The sequence below is a fragment of the Dromiciops gliroides genome, chromosome 2 (genome assembly GCF_019393635.1).
Source record: "Dromiciops gliroides isolate mDroGli1 chromosome 2, mDroGli1.pri, whole genome shotgun sequence".
Lineage (NCBI taxonomy): Eukaryota > Metazoa > Chordata > Mammalia > Microbiotheria > Microbiotheriidae > Dromiciops > Dromiciops gliroides.
In genome coordinates, this window is record NC_057862.1 from 191,511,078 (window position 1) to 191,534,356 (window position 23,279).

The 23,279-nt window shown below is 48.3% G+C and overlaps 3 protein-coding genes across 7 annotated transcripts in view; 1 reads left to right on the top strand and 2 right to left on the bottom strand.

The window, feature by feature from the left end:
• The window catches only part of DNAJC17 (DnaJ heat shock protein family (Hsp40) member C17), a 36,769-nt gene extending 35,262 nt beyond the window's left edge, over positions 1-1,507 (bottom strand). Inside the window, exon 1 of the mRNA XM_043984982.1 lies at positions 1,358-1,507. Within this exon, the coding sequence (XP_043840917.1) occupies positions 1,358-1,435 (78 nt within the window). The 5' untranslated portion in view covers positions 1,436-1,507. The remainder of the gene's footprint in view (positions 1-1,357) is intronic.
• On the top strand, positions 1,115-8,751 carry ZFYVE19 (zinc finger FYVE-type containing 19). Of its 4 annotated transcripts, XM_043984979.1 has the most exons (11): positions 1,312-1,891; positions 2,667-2,788; positions 3,206-3,259; positions 3,813-3,943; positions 4,429-4,574; positions 4,994-5,108; positions 5,243-5,452; positions 7,084-7,157; positions 7,467-7,550; positions 7,781-7,977; positions 8,198-8,751. In XM_043984979.1, the coding sequence occupies exons 1-11, from the start codon at positions 1,838-1,840 to the stop codon at positions 8,274-8,276; spliced, it is 1,266 nt and encodes a 421-aa protein (XP_043840914.1). In that variant the 5' UTR covers positions 1,312-1,837; the 3' UTR covers positions 8,277-8,751. The 4 variants fall into 4 exon arrangements, with proteins under 4 accessions (XP_043840913.1, XP_043840915.1, XP_043840916.1 ...); XM_043984978.1 differs by having other exon boundaries at positions 1,115-1,891; positions 7,084-7,550; XM_043984980.1 differs by lacking the exon at positions 7,467-7,550 and having other exon boundaries at positions 1,121-1,891.
• A 685-nt stretch (positions 8,752-9,436) lies between these two features.
• PPP1R14D (protein phosphatase 1 regulatory inhibitor subunit 14D) lies at positions 9,437-21,811 on the bottom strand. 2 transcript variants are annotated; one of them, XM_043988226.1, is made up of 4 exons: positions 21,504-21,811; positions 10,662-10,742; positions 10,182-10,214; positions 9,437-9,785 (listed from the first exon to the last, which is right to left on the bottom strand). In XM_043988226.1, the coding sequence occupies exons 1-4, from the start codon at positions 21,765-21,767 to the stop codon at positions 9,720-9,722; spliced, it is 444 nt and encodes a 147-aa protein (XP_043844161.1). In that variant the 5' UTR covers positions 21,768-21,811; the 3' UTR covers positions 9,437-9,719. The 2 variants fall into 2 exon arrangements, with proteins under 2 accessions (XP_043844161.1, XP_043844162.1); XM_043988227.1 differs by lacking the exon at positions 10,182-10,214.
• Positions 21,812-23,279: the final 1,468 nt, after the last annotated feature.

Consider the following 23,279-nt stretch of genomic DNA (forward strand, 5'->3'; position numbering starts at 1 on the left):
AACTATAAAGTCATGTGTTTGGCATTTCAAACTCTTTAGAACCTACCCCCCTCCCATTCTACCAGTCTTCTTCCCCAGCTGTATGACCCGGCCACAGTGACCTACAGGCTGCTCCTCCATCTCCCATCTTTACCTGGTTGTCCCCCAAGTCTGGAATGTTCCCCCTCCTCATTTCTACCTCTGACTGCCTTCAAGCTCAAAGCCGGCCTTTTTTTTGCGGGGCAATGGGGGTTAAGTGACTTGCCCAGGGTCACACAGCTAGTAAGTGTCAAGTGTCTGAGGCCGGATTTGAACTCAGGTACTCCTGAATCCAGGGCCAGTGCTTTTTCCACTGGGCTACCTAGCTGTCCCAAACCCAGCCTTTTGTAAGAGCCCTTTCCCAGTCCAAGAGCAATCCCCACCCAGTCCCTTCCCACACATATTACTTTCATATACTCTCAATTGTATCAGTCATTTACATGTTGCTTGCCCCATTAGAATGGGAGGTCTCAAAGGGAAAGGGCAGTACCTTTTATTGTTGACTACCTATGCCTTTGGGTCATTTTACAAATAGAAAAATGCCCTGACAGGACCTTACAAATACTGTACCCTTCTAACAATGACTCTCTGGCTAGGTATGGAAGGAAATGTAGGGAAGGAGGGGAAAGGGAAAGAAGAAAGAAGGAAGAGGGAAGAAGGGATGGAGGGGAAAGCTAGGGGAGGGAGAAGAGACGAAGATGGAGAGAGAGAGGTGCCAGGGGATAAGGAAAGGGGAGGAAGAGAGGAAGGGGAAGAGGAAGAAGAAGGGAAGGGAGCAGGAAGATGGAGAGAAGGGATGAAGAGAGAGAGGAGGGAAAGGGAGAGGAAGAGAGAGAAGAGGGAAAAGGAAGAGAGAGGAAGAGAATGGGGGTGGAAAGGGAGAAGAGGGTGAGGGGAAGGAGAAGAGGGAGGAGGGGTAAAGTGGAAGAAGGAGAAGAGAGTCGAGGAGAGAGATGGAAGAGGAAGAGAGGGAAGGGTGAAATGGAAGAAGGAGAAGGGAGAGGAGCGGGAGGCGGAAGAGGGTGAGGGGAGAGGAGGGGGAGGCGGAAGAAAGGGAGGGCTGGGGAAGTGGAAGAAGGGAAGGGAGCAGGGCAAAGGGAGAAGTTCCCATAGACGGCGGCCCGCCGAAGTACAAGAGGCTCCCCGACCAAAGAGGAGGAGTACTGGGGTACTAGCCCAGGAGGCGCCCAGACCGTTGGCCCAGGCGTGGGGACTGTAGGCTGGCAAATGCTCGCAGGCCTCCGTCCCGACAGCCGCCACGGCACTGCTCTTCCACCCCGGGCAGCTCCAGTTTCTGCTGCTGCTGCCGCCGCCGCTACCACAGCCCGCAGACTCTCACCTCCTTGTCGGCCGCATTCTCCCCGATTCCCAGGAGCGCGTACAGATCCATTTGCAACAACTCCTTGGTCACCGCCATGGTCCCGACCCCCGAAACCGGCGTCTTTCTCGATGAACTACAAATCCCAGGAGCCTAAGCGCGGACCCGCGCTGGGGAGTTTCCACGTCCAGCTGACACAGCGTTTGGCTGTTCGTGCTGGAGGCGCTTTGCCCCCTGGGAATTGAAGTTTTCTTGGAGCTCTCCGAAGGCCTCCCGCTCGAGGAAAAGAACTACTTTTCCCAGCAGGCATCGTAGAGACCCCTCTGGACTGAGCCGGGTCTGTGCAAAGGCCTCTTGGGCTCTTAAGGGGTGGGGGCATCCGGAGCCGGTGGTTGTAAGGACTAGGTTGCGGTTCGGAACTGTGTTGTGGGCCTAGGAAAGTCTGCCAGCGGAGGGGTAGTGTCCTGGCGGGCAGAGGAAGCTATCTGTCGTGCCCTGGAGATGGAGGGCAGGTGCTATGGTTGCGCGGTCAAATTCACTCTGTTCCGAAAGGAGGCAAGTCTAGTTCTCCCGGGCCCTCGGGGGCTCCTGCAAAAAGCATCCCGCCTCCTGCCCGCTCCCCTCTCACCTCTCGTCCCTGGATCCCCTCCCTGGATCACTGCAACTCCCCTCCCCCTTTACTCCCATCATACAGGCTGTCCTCTGCATTCTGTCCTGAGCTCTTTGGGTCAGCGTGTCCCCAATGGCTTTCCATGCCCCCAGGACCAAGTGGACCCAGCTGCTAAGGATCCCTTGTCATCAGCAAGGATTCCTTGGACACTCCGGGGTGTGTGGCCCTGGGCATGGTACCTGGCTCGCTTCCTGGACTGTAAGAAGAAGGGAATATACTTCAATGTGTGAGGAACCACACCAGCCTAGAAAGGAAGGAGGACAACATCTCCTTTTACCTCCCTAGGCCAAGCTGGTCTTCATCTGTGCCAGGGACAGATTGAAACGGGGCAGGGCTTCGTTCCGCCCTGTCATCTACTGCTCTCCAGAAGAAGCATAAGAATCTGCCACTTCTCTGGTGGCAGCGATCTGAGAACAGACAGGGCGAGAACTATGTACAGGGAAGGAACTTGGTAGAGGATTTTGTCTTCTCTGATCTGCCCAGTGTGTGCATGGCTCCATCACTAACTCTGCATCCTTCCTCTTCCCATCTCCCCCACCTATGGAAGTGATTTCCCACTGTTTCCTTTCTCAGAATATTGTATGTCCTACCTCTGAGAGAAATATCCTAAGAGGACCGGATGGAATGTGTGAGTTTTCTTGCCTCTTGTTTTCTGTGTAGTGTGGTTGTAAGAACTGTGGTCGAGCCTTCTGTTCCAACTGCCTGCCCTTCAGTGCAGCTGTACCCCGCTTTGGGAATGCCCAGCAGAAGATCTGCAAGTCGTGCCATGAGGCACTGACCAGGTGAGCAATACCAATCATTAAGCAGAACACAAGAGCGGCCTTTGGCAGAGGTGCTTAATCATAAATTGGGGAATATGTGGGGCAGCTAGGTGGCACAGTGGATAGAGCACCAGCCCTGAAGTCAGGAGGACCTGAGTTCAAATTTGATCTCAGATACTTAACACTTACTAGCTGTGTGACCCTGGACAGGTCACTTAACCCCAGTTGCCTCACCAAAAAAAAAAAATTGGGGAATGTGAAAGAGTTTTGCAAAAGGGAAAGTTCACACAATATAATAATGTTCCTGCAGCTACTCACACTTACCTATGTAAGTTTCTTAAGTCTGTGATATAAGGAGCTACTAGAGTGAGACTCAATATATGCTAGCACGGCGGCAGTGCCCACAGGATTGCATATGACTGAGCTTTCTCCCTACAGAGGGCCTTCGGAGGCTGGCGTCTCCAAGTGGTCACCGCCTGAGAATTACAAGAAGTGAGTGCTGGAGGAGTAAGGATGGGCATGAGCATGCAGACAGGGAATCTACCCCATGCTGACATGTAGAGTCACAGGGACTCTCTCTCTCTCTCTCTCTGACTCTCTCTCTCTCTCTCTCTCTCTCTCTCCCTGAGAAACTGTCTTGTGACCCAAATGAGTATAGAACACTGGGGAAAGGTCCCTCCTTTCTAGCCTGCCTGGTCCAATATCCTACCCTATGACACCTAGAGGGTATAGAACTCTCACCAATTTATGCCCACTCGGTGCATGTGTCTGCTACAGTCTCTAGCTGGGCTAGATCCAGAGGACATAAGCCAAGGCTTGCAGCTAGATTCTCCCTTGAGGTGACAACTTTTCTACCTGGGGCACCCCTTTCCAATCTAGAATTGGGAATTTCCTATTGATAACTGGAGAAGTCCTTTGCTTACCTACTTCTTCCCCTTTGAGAAACCTGGAAAGCAGGTTCTTCCCTTTCATCCCTTTGCCTGGACCAACTACTGGTTCCAGTGGCCCTTGCTTTTCAGCACCCTCCATTCCCTCCTCCCAATAGGCGAGTTGCTGCATTGGAAGCTAGACAGAAGCTCGTTGCTCCCCAGAGTATGGTTCGACCACAGGGACTGTCTCAAGAAGACCAGGTCATTGCCAAGCGACTTGAAAAACTCCGCCAAGAGACCAAGCCTAGTGAGTCAGGTTTGGGATGGGACCAGCTGAAAGCTGATAGAGTGGAAAGAGCACTGGATTTGGAGTCATAGAGGAATTGGGTTCAAAACCCATCTCTTTCACTTACTACCCATTTGACTTTGGGCAAGGCCTCTTGGGGCCTCAGTTTCTCCACCTGTAAAATAAGAGTCTCGGGGGGCAGCTAGGTGGTGCTGTGGATAGAGCACCTACCCTGGATTCAGGAGGACCTGAGTTCAAATCCAGTCTCAGACACTTAACACTTACTAGCTGTGTGACCCTGGGCAAGTCACTTAACCCCAATTGCCTCACCAAAAAAAACCCCTAGGGTCCCTTCTGGCTCTAAATCTATGATACTATAAACTCTGAATCATCTCTGTGGGATGGGGAAATCTCAGCATCTAAGGACCCATGCACAGAGAGCTGGGCACTGAAAACCCAGGAGTCATTCTAGGAGCTGACTTCTGGCTTCTCTGTGTGTGCCACAGAGGTGGTGCCCTCCCAGGCAGAGATCGAGGCCAGGCTGGCTGCGCTTCGGGATGAGCCTCGACACCCCATCCTTTCCGCTGAGGAGATGGAGGATCGACTAGCTGTGCTGCAGGGCAGGGCCCCCCCATCCCAGGCTCCCCGGCCGGTAAGAGCTGTAGCTTATCACCTGAGGACCTTAGGCCTCCTCAGCTGAAGACGGTGGCGGGTTGAAGGATATGGAGACAGAGAACAACAGATCTTTGACTGGAGCCCACACTTTGTAAGTCCCTATGTTGATGCTTCCCACCCCACCCCCTAAGTTCTATCTACTGCCAGGTCAAGGCGAGCATCGAGGAGGGGCATCCAAACATTCGCAGAGCAAGTCTGTATATCCCTGTTTGAAGCCACAGAGTTGGTTGTCTGGGTCCTAGTCGAGGTCTCTGTTGCTCATTATCACCCTGAATGATGTATCTATTTCTGGACAGGAGCTATGTTCAAATGCTGTTGGTACCCCATTGCCCCCACCCCTGGGCTCCATGCCTTTTGGGGATCTCTTCCTGAGCGGGGTCTTCTCTACTGATCCAGGTTCACCAACCTCCTGACACCAGAACACAGGTCCAACAGGCAGAGGATCTTTTGACGCAGCTGGCAGCCGAGGTGGCCATCGATGAAAGCTGTGATCAAGAAACCCCAGCCCCAGGTAATCTCTCCCTAATCCCCATGCCCATCTATTTCCTCAGGATGATTGACTATCACCTCCTGACAAGGGAAGATGGAACCATCTACTACCCAGCTCCCTCTTCCAACTTCAACCCCATCTATGGTTTCTTTCAGGTGTCTCTCTGCAAAATGACCTTAACCGGGACAGCCCAAGGGGCTGGAACATTGGCCCTGCCGAAGTGGCCCGGCAGCAGCTGGAAGGAGAGAAGGGCAGGCTCCTGGCAGAGGCAGCAGCTGAGCTGAGGGAGGAGAACACCAGGCAGGACAGGATCCTGGCTGTTGCCAAGCGGCTAGCTGTACTTCGGGGCCTGGACCCAGAAGGAGGTAGGGAACAGGGCTGGGGAACATCAGGCTTTGGCCTGCAATGAGAGGGGCTGCTCCTGTCCTACCATGCATGGTGAAGGGGCCCAATGGAATGCAGTGCCCCCTAAGGAAGGGCACCTGCACCCTCCATCAAGAATGAGCAGGTCCGGGGGTCGGCTAGGTGGCGCAGTGGATAAAGTACCGGCCCTGGATTCAGGAGTACCTGAGTTCAGATCCGGCCTCAGACACTTGACACTTACTAGCTGTGTGACCCTGGGCAAGTCACTTAACCCCCATTGCCCCACACACACAAAAAAAGAATGAGCAGGTCCGGGGCAGCTAGGTGGCTCCCTGGAGTCAGAAGTACCTGAGTTCAAATCCGGCCTCAGACACTTAACACTTACTAGCTGTGTGACCCTGGGCAAGTCACTTAACCCCAATTGCCTCACTTTAAAAAAAAAAAAAAAAGGAAGAATGAGCAGGTCTTGCAGCTAGATGGCGCAGTGGTTAGAGCACCCGCCCTGGATTCAGGAGTACCTGAGTTCAAATCTGGCCTCAGACACTTGACACTTACTAGCTATATGACCCTGGGCAAGTCACTTAACCCCCATTGCCTACAAAACAAAACAAAACAAAACAAAATGAGCAGGTCTGGGGCAGCTAGGCGGTGCAGTGGATAAAGCACCGGCCCTGGATTCAGGAGGACCTGAGTTCAAATCCAGCCTCTTGTCAAGTGTCCAGACACTTGACACTTACTAGCTGTGTGACCCTGGGCAAGTCACTTAACCCTCATTGCCCCACCAAAAAAAAAAAAAAAGAATAAGCAGGTTCCTCTTTGGAGTCTGCCCACCAGAGCAGGAGGCACTGAGCAACACCTACCCCTCCAAAGGTAGCCTAGCAGGATGTGCTCCAGGCTATTCTAGGACAGGGACCTCGCAACCCCTCCCCCCACCAACATCCCAGGCTGCCAAAGTGATGCTGTTAATTGGTCTGGCCATGCGCCCCCCTCCCTGGCCATCCCCATTGAAACCCCACTGGCTTCCTGACCTCCAGATCCACATATCAAATCCTTGCCAGGCCCCTCCCAGCCTTTCTGGGCATCTTCCATGCAGTCTAAGGTCCAACCACACCAGCCTCCTGGCTGTTCCTCACAGGAAACGCCCTATCCATCTCCCATCCAACTCCTGGCCTCATGCCCCCTTCTACAAGGGGCCTTCCCCAGGCTTCTAGCCCCATCTCCAGACTCTTCTGAGAATTACCTCTCTTTTGCATACTCTTTCTCTCTCTTTTTCTGTCTCTCCCTCCCTTTCACCCTCCACCCTTGCCCTCCTCCCTCCTCCTCCCCCCTCTCTCTGTCCCCTTTCCCCTCTCCTTCTCTCTCCCTCTCTTCCTCTCCCTCCCCCCCTCACTCTCTCCCTCTCTCTCTCTCATTTGTACATAGTTGTTTGCATGTTGTCTCCCCCATTAGGCTGTGGCCTTTCTTGGTGGCCTTCCTTTGTGTCCCAGAGTTTAGCCGGCACCTGGCCCATGATGCTTAATAAGTGCTTGTTGACTGACTGACCTAAACTGAACTAGGCTGGGAAGGGGGGCTGCCGTTCACCGCAGAGGAATCTTGTCAGTGTTAATTTCCTCCTCCCCTCCCTGACCTTTAGTGACCTTGCAGAATTATCACTTCCCTGACAGTGATGAGGATGAAGAGGAAGCCATCCAGAGGGTCCTTCAGCAGGTACGGCCTCCCTGGCCCACGACTCCAGTTCCCTGCCTTGGCTCTGTCTCCTGTTTCTCCCTCGCTGGGTTGTGCCCCACTGCCTGCCAAACCCTTCCCCCAGAATGCCCTTGTGCACACTCCCCAGGGCTGGGCTGGGCTGGGGCTGCTGTCCAGGCCCTGCCCCCAGTTCGGCTTTGTGCACCCCAGGATGATAGGGAAGCAGCAGCCGGAGTGGGGAGGGGGGGAAGTGGGGACTGGGTGGCAAAGGTCACAAGGAGATGTAGAGAAGAGGCTGTTCCTGGCACCCTCCCCTCTTCCTGTTTGCAGCTTACAGAGGAGGCTGCCATAGATGAGGCGAGTGGCTTCAATATCCCTGCAAAGCAGCCTCCCGCACCCCGAGCCCAGCCTACGGTGAGTGAGGCACCTTGGCCGCAGGGCCCTCGAGTGTAGTACAGGAGGCATGGGGTTCTGGATCTGAATCTCGGCTCTTCCGTTTACCAGCTGTATGACCTTGAGCAAGTCATTTAACTCCTTTGGGCCTCAGTTTCTTTATCTGTAAGATGAGGGGGTTGGGCCAGGGGGCCTCTAAGGCTCCTTCTGGCCCACAGCCTATGAGTGTATCCATCTTTGTTCTTGGAAAGTGTCCACATCCCAAGAGCAACCTGCGGCGAGGACCCTCTGCCTCCCACCCTGCTGCTTCTCTCCAGGCCCCGGCTGTGGCCCCCCAGGTGGAATCAGAGGAGGAGGTAGAGCTGCCCTGGTGCTGCATCTGCAATGAAGATGCCACCGTGCGCTGCTATGGCTGCGATGGAGACCTCTACTGCCCACGCTGCTTCCGGTGCGGAGAGGAGGGGACCCGATGCCGGGACCCCCGGTGGGGGTGGGGGAGGAGAACCCGCTGCCGGGGCTGCCAGAAGAATGTGGGGGGTGGGAGGGGATGCTCTGCTGGGGCCACTCGAGGCATGGGACAGGGAGGCCCTCTGCCAGGGTTGCAGAGGTGGGGGGCAGCCTTCACTAGATTAGCGATGCTGACCACTCACTGCCCCTTCTGCCTTCAGGGAGGGCCATGATGCCTTTGAACGGAAAGAGCACCGGACATCTGTCTACTGCCCCCCCTGCACTGGCCGAGAGCACTAACCCTGGCTGAAGCTCCGGGGGTGGGGGTGTCCTTCTAGAAAGGCACAACCCTGTAAACAGTTCCTCGAGATGTCAGGCAGGGGCCCAGGTGTTACGGTTCCTGGTTGTACTGCATCTCAGAGGATGCTCCCTGGGGGTGCTCCCCAGAGGGTGGACCTCATGCATGAGGAAGCCCTCCTCTGTAGGCTTCGGCTTACCAGGGAGGAGGCAGGATCCTCTCTCCTAAGATGACGGTGACTTGGCAGGGAGAAGGGACTGGGAGTCTGGGAAAAGACACACCCCAAGTCAGAGCCGCTGCTAGTGGGGAGGGGCTGTGTGGGGGGAGGAAAATAGAGGTCATCTGAGTGTTTTGATTCTCACTGTACTAATACTGTCAGTCTTAAAACCTGGCCCAAAGAGTTGTCCTCCCAGCTGGTCCACTGGAAAGCACACAGTACCTCATTAGCTTCCAATAAAATGTATTAACTCCCCAAAATGTGTGTCCTCTCTTCCCTAAGGCTGCAGGAGACACGAATCTGGGGCAGCAGGGGGCAGGAGCAGGCCAGGGGCCACTTCTGGACCTGTGGCCTAGGCCAAGGCCTTGAATCTGGGCAGGGATCAGGCTGGTCACCCACCAGCCTGGGTCACCTGACACAACTACCTCAATTTCCTCAGTGCCTCTGGTGCTAGACTTGAGAATAGGAGGGATGCCTGGGGCTTGGGGCAAGGCACATCATGGACCTTACCGCCCATTGCCCCACCGTGGATTCAGTATCCAAGATCCACGGGCTATTAGTTTCCTACTAGAGGCAGCTAGGTGGAGCAGTGGATATAGCACCAGGCCTGGAGCCTGGAAGACCTGAATTCAAATCCCACCTCAGATACGTACTACCTGTCTGACCCTGGACAAGTCATTTAACCCTGTTAGTCTCAGGTTCCTCATCTCTAAAATGGGGGTGATAATAATAGCACCTACCTCCCAAGGCTGTTGTGAGGATCAAGTGACATACAGTTGTAAACCTGGGACTACAATGGCCGTATCCCTGTGCCATCCGTCTGCACTCATTTCCTCACCTCCTCCCCGTGACTTTGGCTACAAACAGCCAATGATCTCTCATCCCTTTTCCCTCTGGTCCAATAAAACTTTACACCCATATCTTTTCCACAGGCTTTACCCTTCTACATTCAAAACAAGTCGGGGGTTCGCCAAAGAACCCTAGAGGTGGTGACCCAGGGTCACTTGTCCAGTCACTGCCGAGTCTCATCTGAAACTGTATATGCCCCGTACCCCTAGGGCAGTGTCCACACATCTCTCATCACCCAACCCCCTGGCACGTGTGTCCTGACAGGACTTGCTGTTCATCTCCGCACGCAAAGCTACAGAGTCGAGGGGGTGGCTCTGGGAGGCAGGAAGGGTCCACAGTCAGCTGAGGTCTAGGGGTAGGTAAGGAGGTGTGTAAGGTTTTACTTCTGAGGCCGGCTGAGCCTTCGGAGTTTCTTGAGGCGACTGAGCAGCTCAGAGATAAAAGGCTGGAAAGGAAACATGCTGGAGTTACTAACACGTGTCACTTCTAGTCAAAACCAGCCTCTACTACCTTCCACCAAACCCCTGGCTCTGCCTCTGGGAGGCGCTGACCACTCTCCATACCCACTTCCCCATAGGGAGCAGTCTGTCTTCCACAGGCATTCTGTGAAACCACTCCCCAGTAGTCCCTTCTGAGATGACCTTCCATCTCACTCCATATACATCTTGTTATTTACACTTGTTTCCCCCAGCTTCGTGTCAGCTTCATGAGGGCAGGGACTGTTTTTGTCTTTATGTCCACAGTCTGACACCCAGTAAAAACACCTAATAGATGCTTGTTGGCTGACAGACCTGACATCTGCTAAGGCCTCTCGTTCCCTGAGCAAATGGGACACACTCACCTCTGTAGGACTGACACACTCTTGGAGCAATGCCTGGGAAGAAGAGAGCCAAGGATGAGTCGGCCCCAGGCAACAAACCCTTCCCACAACCCTATGATCTTCAGACCTCCTCCCCCAACTCAAACTCATTGCTTGTGGGGAAAGAATTAGAAGACCTTTCTCAACAGGAGCCTAAAGACGAGGGTCTTCAATTAGCCATCTCTACCAGGGATCCTTATTTCCCTTCACTTAAACCTCACTCCACAAAGAGCCTCCAGAGGATCGTCTACTCCTCCTCTTTTAACATCGATTTTTTTTTTTTTGAGGCAAATGGGCTTAAGTGACTTGCCCAGGGTCACACAGCTAGTAATTGTTAAGTGTCTGAGGCTGGATTTGAACTTACTCCTCCTCTTCAGACTCCCTCCCAGAGACCCCGGCAACCCCAAACTTCCCGTTTCCATGTGGTATCAAATAAGCTGAGGTCAAGCCCCCTGATCCCACCTGCAATTTGGTTTTCTGTTCTTCTGTAGAGAGTTCAATGAAGTCTTCTAGGGCAAACTCAGGCACAGAGGACAATTGTTCCTATAATGAAATCAGACAGGCAGTGTGGCATAATAGGAAGAGCAGTGATCTTAAAAGTGAGTCTCAGTTCCCATATTTAGTAGCAGTGAGACCCTGGATAAGTCACTTAACCCTCCTGAGAAAAATTTGGATTCAAATGAGATCAAGGGTGTAAAACATTTTGTAAACCTTAAATTGAAATAGTTATTATTATCAGCATCTTCATCCTTATTACTATTTTTTTCAGGGCAATGAGGGTTAAGTGACTTGCCCAGGGTCACACAGCTAGTAAGTGTCAAGTGTTTGAGGCCAGCTTTGAACTCGAATCATCCTGAATCCAGGGCCAGTGCTTTATCCACTTCACCACCTGGCTGCCCCCATCCTTATTATTATTATTAACCTACAGTGACCAGGCCTTGGGGCTGGTGATGACTTCATTCCCTGAGTCTTCTACTGATGGTCTCAAGCAACAGTTTTAGAGCAATACAGAGGTGTGCTGATAAATGCTTGACAACCAGGTCTTCCTTGGCAGGGCCGGGGGCGGGGGGGGGGGGGGGGGGGAGGGGGAGGCAGAGACAGGAGGAGAATGAATGAATGAATAAATGAATGAATGGAATCTAGCTGCCCCCCAAATTCCATTTTAATCTGGTTCAGTAGCACTTTGACACCTGTGGTCTAGACAATCAATAAGGCAATAAAGGGGCAGCTAGATGGTGCAGTGGATAGAGCACCGACCCTGGAGTCAGGAGGACCTGAGTTCAAATCTGGCCTCAGACACATAACACTTGCTGGCTGTGTGACCCTGGGCAAGTCATTTAACCCCAATTGCCTCACCAAAAAAATAAATAAATAAGGCAATAAATCATAAATACCCATGCTGAAATTTAATGAAAGGATCTAGCCAGATAGAGCTGGCTCCAACACCCCTCTGCTCAAGCCCCTGCCCATCAATAGATGAGCTTTTTGCCTTATCTACTCAGTAACCAGGCCTCCCCCAAACCCCTCCAGTGTCCCTTTATATGTTGTCTTCCCCCATTAGACTATAATCTCCTTGTGGGAAGGGATAGTCTTGTTTACTTTTATTTGTAGCCCTAATGCTTAACATAGTTCCTGCTCATAGTAAAACACTTGATAAAAGACCTCTCCATCCATCCATCACCCATCCATCCATCCACCTCAATTGCCTTATCTGTAAAATGGGTATAATTAATAATAATAATACCCCCCTCTCCCCCTGCAACTGCAATATTTTACCCACATAACTGCCAAACCATTCAATCATCCCCAGAAACTCCCTGTGTCCTTTGAGTTCTAATAGAAAAGCCTCTGTTAGGCTCTTAAAGCCTTTTTCAACCTGGCCCCAGCCTCTAGTTCCTGCCTCATTATTTGTCATGCTCATCCTGAAGTCCACATTCCAACCAACCAGACCTTCCCTATGCTTTTTTTTTGGGGGGGGTGGGGGTAGGGCAATGAGGGTTAAGTGACTTACCCAGGGTCACACAGCTAGTGTCAAGTGTCTGAGGCTGGATTTGAACTCAGATCCTCCTGAATCCAGGGGCGGTGCTTTATCCACTGCGCTGCCTAGCTTCCCCTTTCCCTAAGCTTCTTATGTATGACACCATCTCTTCTCTCCATGCATTTGCACTGACCATCTAGAATGCATGCCCTTCCTCATCTTCCTCATCTTTGATTGATCACTTCCTGAAAGATGTAATTCAAATTCAACCTTCTACACAAAAGCATTTTTGATCCTCCCACCCCAAATCCTAGTTCCCTTTCTGTCAAACTCCTTGTATTTATTTTTTGTGTTCATTCTGCAAATTTTAAAAAAAATTTTATTTTCAGTTCCAAATTCTCTCCCTCCTCCCAGACCCTTCTCTACCCATTGAGAAGACAAGCAATCTGGTACTCATTGTACATGTGAAGTCCCACAAAATGTATTTCCATATTAGTCATCTTTCTGCATTTACTTATTTGAGGAGGTGGGGCAGGGAACAATCAGGATTAAGTAACTTGCCCAGGATCACACAGCTAGTAACTGTATTATGACTAATATGGTAATGTTTTGCATAATTGCACATGTATAATCTATATCTGATTGCTCACCATGTCAGGGTGGGGGAAGGGGAGGGAGGGAGGGAATGAGAGAGTGATAGAATTTGGAACTCAAAACTTTAAATAAATGAATGAATGAAAAATAGATAGATGAATGAATGGATAGATAAATAGATTAATTAATTAGTTAATAAGTGTATGAGACCAGATTTGAACTCGTGTCTTCCTGACTCCAGGGCCAGTGCTCTAATCACTGCATATACTTACATAGATGCATGTTATCTCCCCCAATAACATGGAAACAACTTGAGCAGGGATCATTTCCTTCTTTGTCTTTATACCCCTGGTGCTTAGGACATAGTAGGTGGCTGAGTGATTATTAGCTGGAGCTGAGGAGCAGGTTAGGGTAGGGGACTCTAGCTACTGGGATGAGTGAAATCTGAAATAACTGAGGACACAAAGGTTCGAGCTGAATCATTGTGAGAAAATGGTGAGAAAACTCCTTGCATCAATCTTCGGATTTGACTGGCTTCTAGTCAGCATTACGCAGGTCCTTAATTAAGGGTCTCTAAGCAACAGATAGAGGTAGGTGGTCCAGCTTCCCAGCCCCACAGGGCTAGGTCCAAACACTGCAACGAAGTTTTCTCACAATTCCCATAACTAAACAGAATTTTCTCACAAGGCAGAAATTGGCCTAGGCCCATAATTGAATAGAAAGGGAACTGAGCTAGCTCAGGAATTGAGTCACAAGATAAAATCAGTTTGGTTCACTCAATTCCCACAATTCCCACACTACCATGACCCTTTCCCCAAATTTAGAATCTCTACTGGGCTCCTCTATCTCCTCCCCCTTGTTACACTCTTAGACCTGTATCTTTGGCTTTCCAAAAGGAAATCAGAACTGAATTCCAATTCCTCCCCTTATACTTAGTACTTGTGTATCTATGCAGGTTATGGCTTCTCTGAGACTCAGTTTCCTCATCTGTAAAATGAAGTTGTTGGGGGGGCTGTGGATAAAGCACCGGCCCTGGATTCAGGAGGACCTGAGTTCAAATTTTACCCCAGACACTTGACACTTACTAGCTGTGTGACCCTGGGCAAGTCACTTAACCCCAATTGCCTCACCAAAAAAATAATTTAAAAAAAACCATGATAGTAATGTATTACCTATATCAAATTGCTTGCTGGCCTGGAGGAAGGGGGAGAGAAGGGAGGGTGGGAGAAAAATTTGGAACTCAAAAAATACCTTTACATGTAATTGAGAAAATTAAAAATAAAAATTTAATTAAAAAAAAAAAAAAACAGAGCAATAGATCAAAAGACAGAGGCCCTGGCTTCAAATTCTACTTCTCCAGCTTATACTTGTGTGACTCAAGCAAGACCCTGATCTCCCCTGGACTTCCATCTCCTCATCTGTAAAATAAGGGTGTTGAACAAGATGGCCACCAAGCCCCTTCCAGCCCTCAATCTAGGACCCCAAGCTCATGATTCCAAAGAGCTAATCGGGCTCATGGGAGTAGAGTGGGGGATGGGCCCGGCTGCTATGATCGCCCTAACCTCTGTCCACAGTGACCAGCTGGCTGGGATTTCCCCAGCTACAGTCCCTCTTCCTGCTGAAACGACTGAGCATCAGGAACCATGCCAATTCTTGGCACTTTGGACGGTTGCCATGGTAACCTGGTGTCAGATTCCGGACAGTGCTTAGGAGTGATATTCCAGCATACCTGGGTGTTTTTCTCTGCATCTGGGGTTCCATAGCTTAGAGTTGTTGGGGGTTTTTCCCTCCTACTTGGTAAAATGCAGTCCTTTAGGAACCATTTTATTTTGATCCTAGGAGAACTAACTCTTATATGCCTAAGATATGAGATTTTTTATCCAAGAATATGAGTCTGAAATGGAAAAAAGTAGGTCTTTAGGGAAGAGAAGAGAGAGGGGGAGGGAGAGAGAGAGAGAGAGAGAGAGAGAGAGAGAGAGAGAGAGAGAGAGAGAGAGAGAGAGAGAGAGAGAGAAAGGAAGAAGAAGAAAAGAAGAAGGAGAAGAAGAAGAAGAAAAAAAGAAGAAGGAGAAGAAGAAGAAGAAGAAGAAGGAGGAGGAGGAGAGACAGAAAGGAGAGAAAGGAGAGGGAGAAAAAGAAAGGGAGAAAGAGGAGAGGGAGAAAAAGAGGGAGAGGAAGAGAGGGAGAAAGGAGAAAGAGAGAGGAGAGGGAGAAAAAGAAAGAGAATGAGAGAGAGAGTAAATCACAAAGTTCGACCCTCCTCTCACAATACAATGCCTACTAGTACCAATAAAAAAGCTATACCTCAGACATTTACTAGTTGTGTGGCCCTGAGAAAGAATTCTGTTTCAGTTTCCTCATTTGTAAAATGGTGATAATAATAGTACCTACCTCCCAGGATTGAACTGAGGATAAGAAGAAACAATACATGTAAAGCGCTTTGCAAACTACTCCCTAAATGTGAGCCAATATTGCTCTTATTATTATCATTATTTATTTATTTTTGCAGGCAGTGGGGGTTAAGTGACTTGCCCAGGGTCACACAGCTAGTCAGTGTCAAGTGTCTGAGGCCGAATTTGAACTCAGGTACTCCTGAATCCAAGGCCGGTGCTTTAACCACTGCGCCATCTAGCTGCCCCCATTATTTTGCTTAAGTAATCCTGATTAGTTGACCTTGAAAAAGAACAAGATAGAAAACTAGGGGGCAGCTAGATGGCGCAGTGGTTAAAGCACCGGCCCTGGATTCAGGAGTACCTGAGTTCAAATCTGACCTCAGACACTTGACACTGACTAGCTGTGTGACCCTGGGCAAGTCACTTAACCCCCATTGCCCTGCAAAAAAAAAAAAAGAATACTAACTCCTTCTTAGCCCAATATTCAAAGCCCTCCACAGTTTGACTCCAAACTCCCCTTAACCCATTCTACCAACCAGCCAGCCAGATTAGATTCATCAATGCTCCTGAATTTCATCCTGCACTCTAACATCTTCATCATTCAAGCACTCTCCATTCCTGAACGTCACTCCATCTACCTCTCTGACAATCCTTTTATTTTTCCAAAGCCCAGCTCTGGGGCTGCCTCTTCCTTTAAGCTTTCTCTGATCTAACTACACCCCAAATGAAAGCGTTCTCTCCCTCCATGAATTTTCTTGGAGCACTTTGGGTCTTTCCTTTGTCTTTATCATTTTTTTTTTTTTTTGTGAGGCAATTGGGGATAAGTGACTTGCCCAGGGTCACACAGCTAGTAAGTGTTAAGTGTCTGAGGTCGGATTTGAACTCAGGTATTCCTGAATCCAGGGCTGGTGCTTTATCCATTCCACCACCTAGCTGCCCTGTCTTTGTCATTTTACTTGGTATCAGACTTGTGTATATTTGTTGCCTATTAGACTAACATGGTGGAAATAATTCTTGATATAAAGTCAGAAGATCCAGATTCAAGTCCATCATTGTCACTTTCATCTTCTACTCTGTCAAGTCCACCTCTGATCACTGTGATCTTTTTTTTTTTTTTCAGGGCAATGGGGGTTAAGTGACTTGCCCAGGGTCACACAGCTAGTAAGTGTCAAGTGTCTAAGGCCGGATCTGAACTCAGGTACTCCTGAATCCAAGTCTGGTGCTTTAACCACTGTACCACCTAGCTGCCCCCACTATGTGATCTTAAGCAAACTACTTCACTTCTTTGACCTCTGTTTCCTTATTTGTAAACTGAGCTTAGCAAGATTGTTGTTTTTCAACTCTTTTTCTCCATCCTGAAAAGTGTCTAGGGCACTATCAAAGAGCCTCCAACACAGTAAGTCTTTAAATGTTTGTTGAGTTGAAAAGTAGACTGGCTTTTAAATGATATCGTTTGATTAGGAAGTTTCCTTTGCTATTCTCTATCCCAAATACCAAGAAGCAGCTACACAAACTCCCTTTGAAGTCACTCAACATGTCCCAAGTAGAATTCATTACCTTCCCCCAACAAAATACACTCCATTTCCTAACTTCTCTCCTTTGTTGAGGGTGCCATCATCCAGTCACCCAGGTATGATGCCATCACCCAGGTATTTGACCTCAGAGTCATCCTTGACTCCTGGCTCTCTCTCACCAGACTCAAACCAATCAGTGGACAAGTCTTGTCAATTCTACCTACACAGCTGCTGCATCTGTCTGCTTCTCTCCACTCACAAGACCACTCCCCTCATTTGAGTCCTTGTTACTTCCATTATAAAAACTTCCTAAATTAGCTCCCTGCCTCCAGTCTCTTGCCCTCTCCGATCCACGCTCCACACAGCTGCCAAAGTGATATTCCTAACATATAATTTTGTCCAATTGTGTCATTCTCTGGCACAGGAAGCTCTAATGGTCCCCAGCAGTCTCCAGGATAAAATAAGACTACTAGGTCTGGCATTTAAAGGCCTTCACCATCTGCCTCCAACTGTGCTTCCTGGACCAATTATAAATCACTCCCTGACATCCACTCTACATTTTAGCCAGATTGACCTATTTGCTACTCCCCATATGTGACATTGCCATCTCCTTTCTCTGTGTCTTTGTAGATGCTGTTTGTTGCCCATGCCTGGCATGCTCTCCCTCTTAACTTCTACCTGTATTAAGCATGTACCATATGCCAGGCACTGTGCTAAGTGTTGAGCATATAAAGAAAGATATGGGGCAGTTAGGTGGTGCAGTGGATAAAACACCAGCCCTGGATTCAGGAGGACCTGAGTTCAAATCCAGCCTCAGACACTTGACACTGAGTAGCTGTGTGACCCTGGCCAAGTCACTTAACCCTCATTGCCTTGCAAAAAAAGAAAGAAGGAAAGAAAGATGAAAGGTTCTTGTTCTCAAGGAGCTCACAGTCTAATGGGGGTGGGGGGGACAATGTGCAAACAACCATGTACAGACAAGCTCTACTCAAGATGAGTTGGAGATATAATCAGCAGAGGACAATCTCTGGGGAGATCAAGAAGGGCTTCCTGTAGAAGGTGGAATTTTAGCTAGAATTTGAAGGAAACCAGAAAAGCCAGGAGGCAGAGATGGAGAGAGAGAGAGAGAGAGAGAGAGAGAGAGAGAGAGAGAGAGAGAGAGAGAGAGAACTCAAAATTTTTTTTAAATGAATATTTTTTTAAATTATGTTTACATGCAATTGAGAAAGAAAAGAAAAATTAAATGATAAAAAAAATTCCCAGAGCTAGGAGATGGAGTGTCCCTTGTAAGGAACAGCAAGGAGGCCAAGTGTCACCTAACTGAAGAATACTCGGAAGCTGGGATGTAAGGTATAAATCTGGAAAGGCTGGAAGAGGAGAGGTGATGAAGGACTTGGAACACCAAGCAAAGGATTTTCTGTTTGGTTCTGGAGGCAATAGGGAGCTACTGGAGTTTACTGAGTAGGGGAAGTGACATAATCAAACCTGAATTTTAGGACTCATTTTGGTGCCTGAATGAAGGATGGGATGGGATCAGGAGAGACTTGTAGCAGGCAGAACAACCAGCAGTAGCCCATGGGTGAGGTGATAAGGGCCTATCCTAGGGTGGTAGCAGTGTCAGAGGAGAGAAGGGGGCATATTAAAGAGAAGTACTAAAGGTAAAATCAGTAGTACTTGGCAACAAATTGGATATAAGGAAAGAGGAAGGCAATGAAGAGTGGCTGAAGATGCATAGGTTTTGAGCTGAGGTAACTGAAAGGATGGGAGATAGCTAGCTGGGCATGAAGTCAGGAAAACTCATCTTTTTTTTTTTTTTTAAGTGAGGCAATTGGGGTTAAGTGACTTGCCCAGGGTCACACAGCTAGTAAGTGTTAAGTGTCTGAGGCCAGATTTAAACTCAGGTAATCCTGAATCCAGGGCCGGTGCTCTATCCACTTCTCCATCTAGCTGCCCCAGGAAAACTCATCTTCCCCAGTTCAAATCCAGCCTCAGACACTTACTAGCTGTGTGACCCTGGGGAAGTCACTTAACCCTGCTTTCCTCAGTTTCTTCATCTGTAAAATGAGCTGGAGAAGGAAATGGCAGCGGTTACTCCAGCATCTTTGCCAAAGGAAACCCCAAGTGGAATCACATAGAGCTGGACACAGCTGAATAACTACAATGACAAGCACTCGATGACTACGGAAGTTAGGGAGAGAGGATGGTTTCAGGGTAAAGAGAATGAGTTTGCTTTGGGATATGTTGAGTAGAGCAACATGGAGTTCAAGATGTGAGACATGCAGGAGGCAGTTGGAGACGCAGTTCTAGAGGTCTGCAGAAAGGTTAGGGTTGGATGAGTAGATCTGAGAATCATTTGCATAGAATCCATAGGGGCTGATGAGATCACCATATGTAGTCTCTAGCTTCCTTGAAACCACAAAGGTGACCTTATCTGATAATCCTATTAAGTAGCCAGCTCTCTCTCTGTCTCTCTCCCTCCCTCCTTCCCTCACTCTCTGTCTCTCTCTCCATGTGTCTCTCTCTATCTCTGTCTCTGTCTCCCTCCTCCCTCCTTCTCTCTGTCTCTGTTTCTGTCTCTCTCCCCCCCACGCCCAATTATATTCCTATGTATTTTTCATTTACTTGCCTGTGTATATGTCTTTTCTCTCTTAGAATGGAAGACCCTGAGGTCAGAGACTGCTTCATTTTTGTCCTCTTCTCCCCAGTGCCTAACACAAGTGCCTGACACGGGCACAGAGTACGGGTTCAGTATATGCTTGTTGAGTGGAATAGAATCCCAAATACTAACTGTCTCTCTCTGATTGGAGCTTACGGTATAATTATAAATCACACAGTTATGCTCAAAACAACTGAACCTGAATGTTGTGACATTGTGAAAACTGAACACAGTTCCAAGGAGGAAATATGAGAAGACACCTGCCCTAATTCCTTTGAAGAGGTGGGGTTCATAGGTGTGGAACACTGCATAGAATGTCAGATTTTTTATGAGAATTTTTTTCCTCTTCTCCTTTTAAAAAAAAAATCTGTTAGGAAGAAATGCCTCTGGGTATGGGGACACATGGGGAAATGTAGAGATATAAAAAAGAAACTAGCAATAAAAATCTGTTAAAAAATAACATGGTCAGGGGGAGCTAGGTTGCTCAATGGATAAAGCACCGGCCCTGGATTCAGGAGGGTCTGAGTTCAAATCCGACCTCAGACACTTGACACTTACTAGCTGTGTGACCCTGGACAAGTCACTTAACTCTCATTGCCCCACTCCACCCCCCAAAAAATCACGTGGTCAAAATCATTATTTCTCTTGAAGGGAAAAGGCTAGAGCCATGAGTTAAAAGTGAGTAAGGGCAAAGGGATAGATTGGAAGATGTAGCATCCAAGGATGTCCATTTGAACCCAGATCTGGCTGAGTAAAAAATAGTGACATCTTCCCATGATGAAGACCAAGACATATCTTTGCCCCATCTGGGAAACAGTACATGTTATCTTTGTAAGGTCCCTGAGGGCAGGGGAAAACTTGGTATTTGCTTCTGAAGCCCCAGATTCCCAGTGCCTAGCACAGGGTCTGGCATATAGTAGCCCCTTATTGAAAACTTGTTAGTTGATTGATTCACTGATGAATTAATTTATTCTGATTCAACTCTCTCATTTTATAGATGAGGAAAATGAGACCAAGAAGGAGAAAATGATTAACCCAAGGTCACACATCAAGTTGGTAGCAGAGTCAGGATTACAATAAAGGTCTCTAGGTAGTAAACATATTTTACTTTTCTATTTTAAAGAGATCTTCATTGATATCTTTTGTTTTTTATGTGACCTAGATTTCCCTCCTGTCCCCCTCACCACAGAGTAAACATTTAATAACTGTTTGTTGAACTGAATCAGATTAGTAAGGTGAGTAATATCCTCATTTTAGAGATAATAAAACTAAGACCCAAAGAGATCTTACCCAAGATCCTACAGCAAGTTAGAGGGAGACCCAGGTGATACAGAGGATAGAGCTCTTTATTTGAAATCAGGAAGATTTGAGTTTTAATCCAGCCTCACCTACTAGCTGTGTGACCTTGGATAAGTCACTTGACTTTTCTCAGTCTCGGTTTTCCCATCTATAATAATAATACCTACCCCATATAGCTGTTGTGAGGATCACAAATGAGAGCCCAGACAGGGTATCCCAAAAGTCTTAGTGTAGTTTCTAAGCTATTAAAAATTAAACTATTGGGGGCAGCTAGGTGGTACAGTGGATAAAGCACTGGCCCTGGATTCAGGAGGACCTGAGTTCAAATCCAGCCTCAGACACTTGACACTAGCTGTGTGACCCTGGGCAAGTCACTTAACTCTCATTGCCCCACAACAACAAGAAAGAAAGAAAGAAAGAAAGAAAGAAAGAAAGAAAGAAAGAAAGAAAGAAAGAAAGAAAAATTAAACTATTAAAGTAAAGCTATCAAAACTGCACTAAGACTTAGAAGATCCTGTATAAAGTGCTATCTAAATGTTATTTATCACTATCATCATCATCATTATAGCTAGACCTAGAATTCACATCTCTTGACTCCTATTCCTTCCCAATGTTCTTTCCATTATACCAAACTGCTAAGAACATTTTCTCCCCGCCCCAGTAGCAGCCCCAATGAATCGTTGACAGAAGCTGCAAAGACTAAGTCCCATTTGGTGAAAGGAAAAGCTTTTATACCTGCTTGTTTCTCAGTCCCTTCGGCCAATCACCTAGTCCTTTCTGATCTGCAGCTCCTTTATCTCCTCTGTCCCTCCAGCCATCCCCTCTGCTGCCCACTTGTCTCAGCCATCCCCAAATCCCCTTTGTTCACACCTGGTACAGCTCCTGCAGCTGGGAATCCACCCACTGCTCCATCTCTAGCCACGTCTGTAGCTGCCCCCGGTCATACTTCACTGTCAAACGGCTTGGTCTTCGGGCCTTTGGAACTGGAGCTTTGGAAGAATCCAGCTGGGGCTTTGAGTGCCCTTCCTCCGACGGCATCCTCTCAATGACAGAAGCCCATTGAACCTGTTTACTGTTATTCTCCGGGTCCCCATTGGGCACTGAACCACAGGGAGAAGGGCTTGAGGAGAGCATGGGTACCCAGGCTTAGACAGAGACTTGGGGAAAACTGCTCAGGGACTGACAGAGACAGTAAGTAGTAAGGAGAACAGGAAGGACAGAGAGACTGCTCTTGGGCGCTGGGAGGAGCCAAGGGCAAAGATCCACTGGAGTTTTCCCAGGGAACTCCAAACACCAGCCTCCTAGTTCCTGTTCTCCAATAGGTACTGTTTCAGAGATTAGTTTATTGAGCCAGGATGTAAGTGGAAATAATAGCAGAGGGTTCAAAGAGCAAACAGCCTCAGACCCCAGGGAGAAGCAAGGTCCCATGTCAGCAGCATCTAGAGCCCAGGCAAGCAGAAATGACTTAGCTTCTGAGCTGGGGGCTCAACTCTTGAACTGGGCCGAAGCTGAGGCAGGCCTGGCTGATGGATTGAGGACTGAGCTTGAGGCTGAGCCCATGACCTGAGCCAAGAGCAAAAACAATTCACTTCAACAAACATTTATGATTATTAAGTATCTTTTCTGATCACAAGAGACAGTGTGACATAGTGGAGCAGGAAGATCTGGGTTCGAGTCTTCCTTCTGACACATGAGGGCTGTGTGACGTTGGGTAAGTGACTTAACCTCTTGACAACTCTCCATAAGACTATACCAGAGGAAGTGCTGACATGCTTTGGCAAAGGCAATTTCTTCACTTCACTCACTGCTTGAGGTAGAGGAATTGGAATACTACTTGCTCACCATTGACACCTCGAGGTTCTCCCCCTATCTCCTTCACTCAGTAACCTCTCCTCTTTTGAGGTTCATGCTCTTCTTCTTTTGGGGGGGGCAGGGCAATGGGGGTTAAGTGACTTGCTCAGGGTCACACAGCTAGTAAGTGTCAAGTGTCTGAGGTCAAATTTGAACTCAGGTCCTCCTGAATCCAGGGCTGGTGCTTTATCCACTGAGCCACCGAGCTGCTCCCTCATGTTCTTCTTATCTACCACCCAATCCTGGTACTTGCAGTCTACAGACCTCCAAGTCATTCTCCTTCCTTCCTCAATGATTCCATTATCTGGCTCACAATTTTCCTCTCCTTTTCATCTCCTGCTCACATGCTAAGGAACTTCAACATATGTATCGACTCTCCAACAAATACCCCAACCACTCAGTTCCTCAATCTATTCACTTTGCATGAGCTACTTCCCCATGTCAGCCACATACAAAGATAGTTATCTTTCTTTCTCTCTTTGATATCATTTAAATAGTATTTTATCTTTTTCTAATTACATGTAAAGATAGTTTTCGACATTCATTTTTTTGTAAGATTTTGATTTTGAGTTCCAAATAGTTTTCCTTACCTCCCTTCCCTCCCCCCTCCCAAAGCCAGCAAGCAATCTGATATAGGTTATACATTACAATCATGTTGGATAGTTATCATCTTGAGCTTACCATCAGCAAACCAATCTACTACCTCCACATTGAAGAATTCAGAAATCCACTTATCTGGCTATGATCTATTGGCTTTTCACCTCTCTGCCTTCCCTCACTAAATCCTACTCTTTG

Coding starts and splice junctions, on each gene's coding strand:
- ZFYVE19 (XM_043984978.1), top strand. CDS start 1,838: ATGGAGGGCAGGTGCTATGGTTGCGCGGTCAAATTCACTCTGTTCCGA. Junction 3,260..3,812: donor CCGCCTGAGAATTACAAGAA/GTGAGTGCTGGA, acceptor TCCTCCCAATAG/GCGAGTTGCTGCATTGGAAG. Junction 5,109..5,242: donor TCAAGAAACCCCAGCCCCAG/GTAATCTCTCCC, acceptor GGTTTCTTTCAG/GTGTCTCTCTGCAAAATGAC.
- PPP1R14D (XM_043988226.1), bottom strand. CDS start 21,767: ATGCTCTCCTCAAGCCCTTCTCCCTGTGGTTCAGTGCCCAATGGGGAC. Junction 10,743..21,503: donor AGCTGCAGGAGCTGTACCAG/GTGTGAACAAAG, acceptor ATTTCATTATAG/GAACAATTGTCCTCTGTGCC. Junction 9,786..10,181: donor AGTGTGTCAGTCCTACAGAG/GTGAGTGTGTCC, acceptor TTTCCTTTCCAG/CCTTTTATCTCTGAGCTGCT.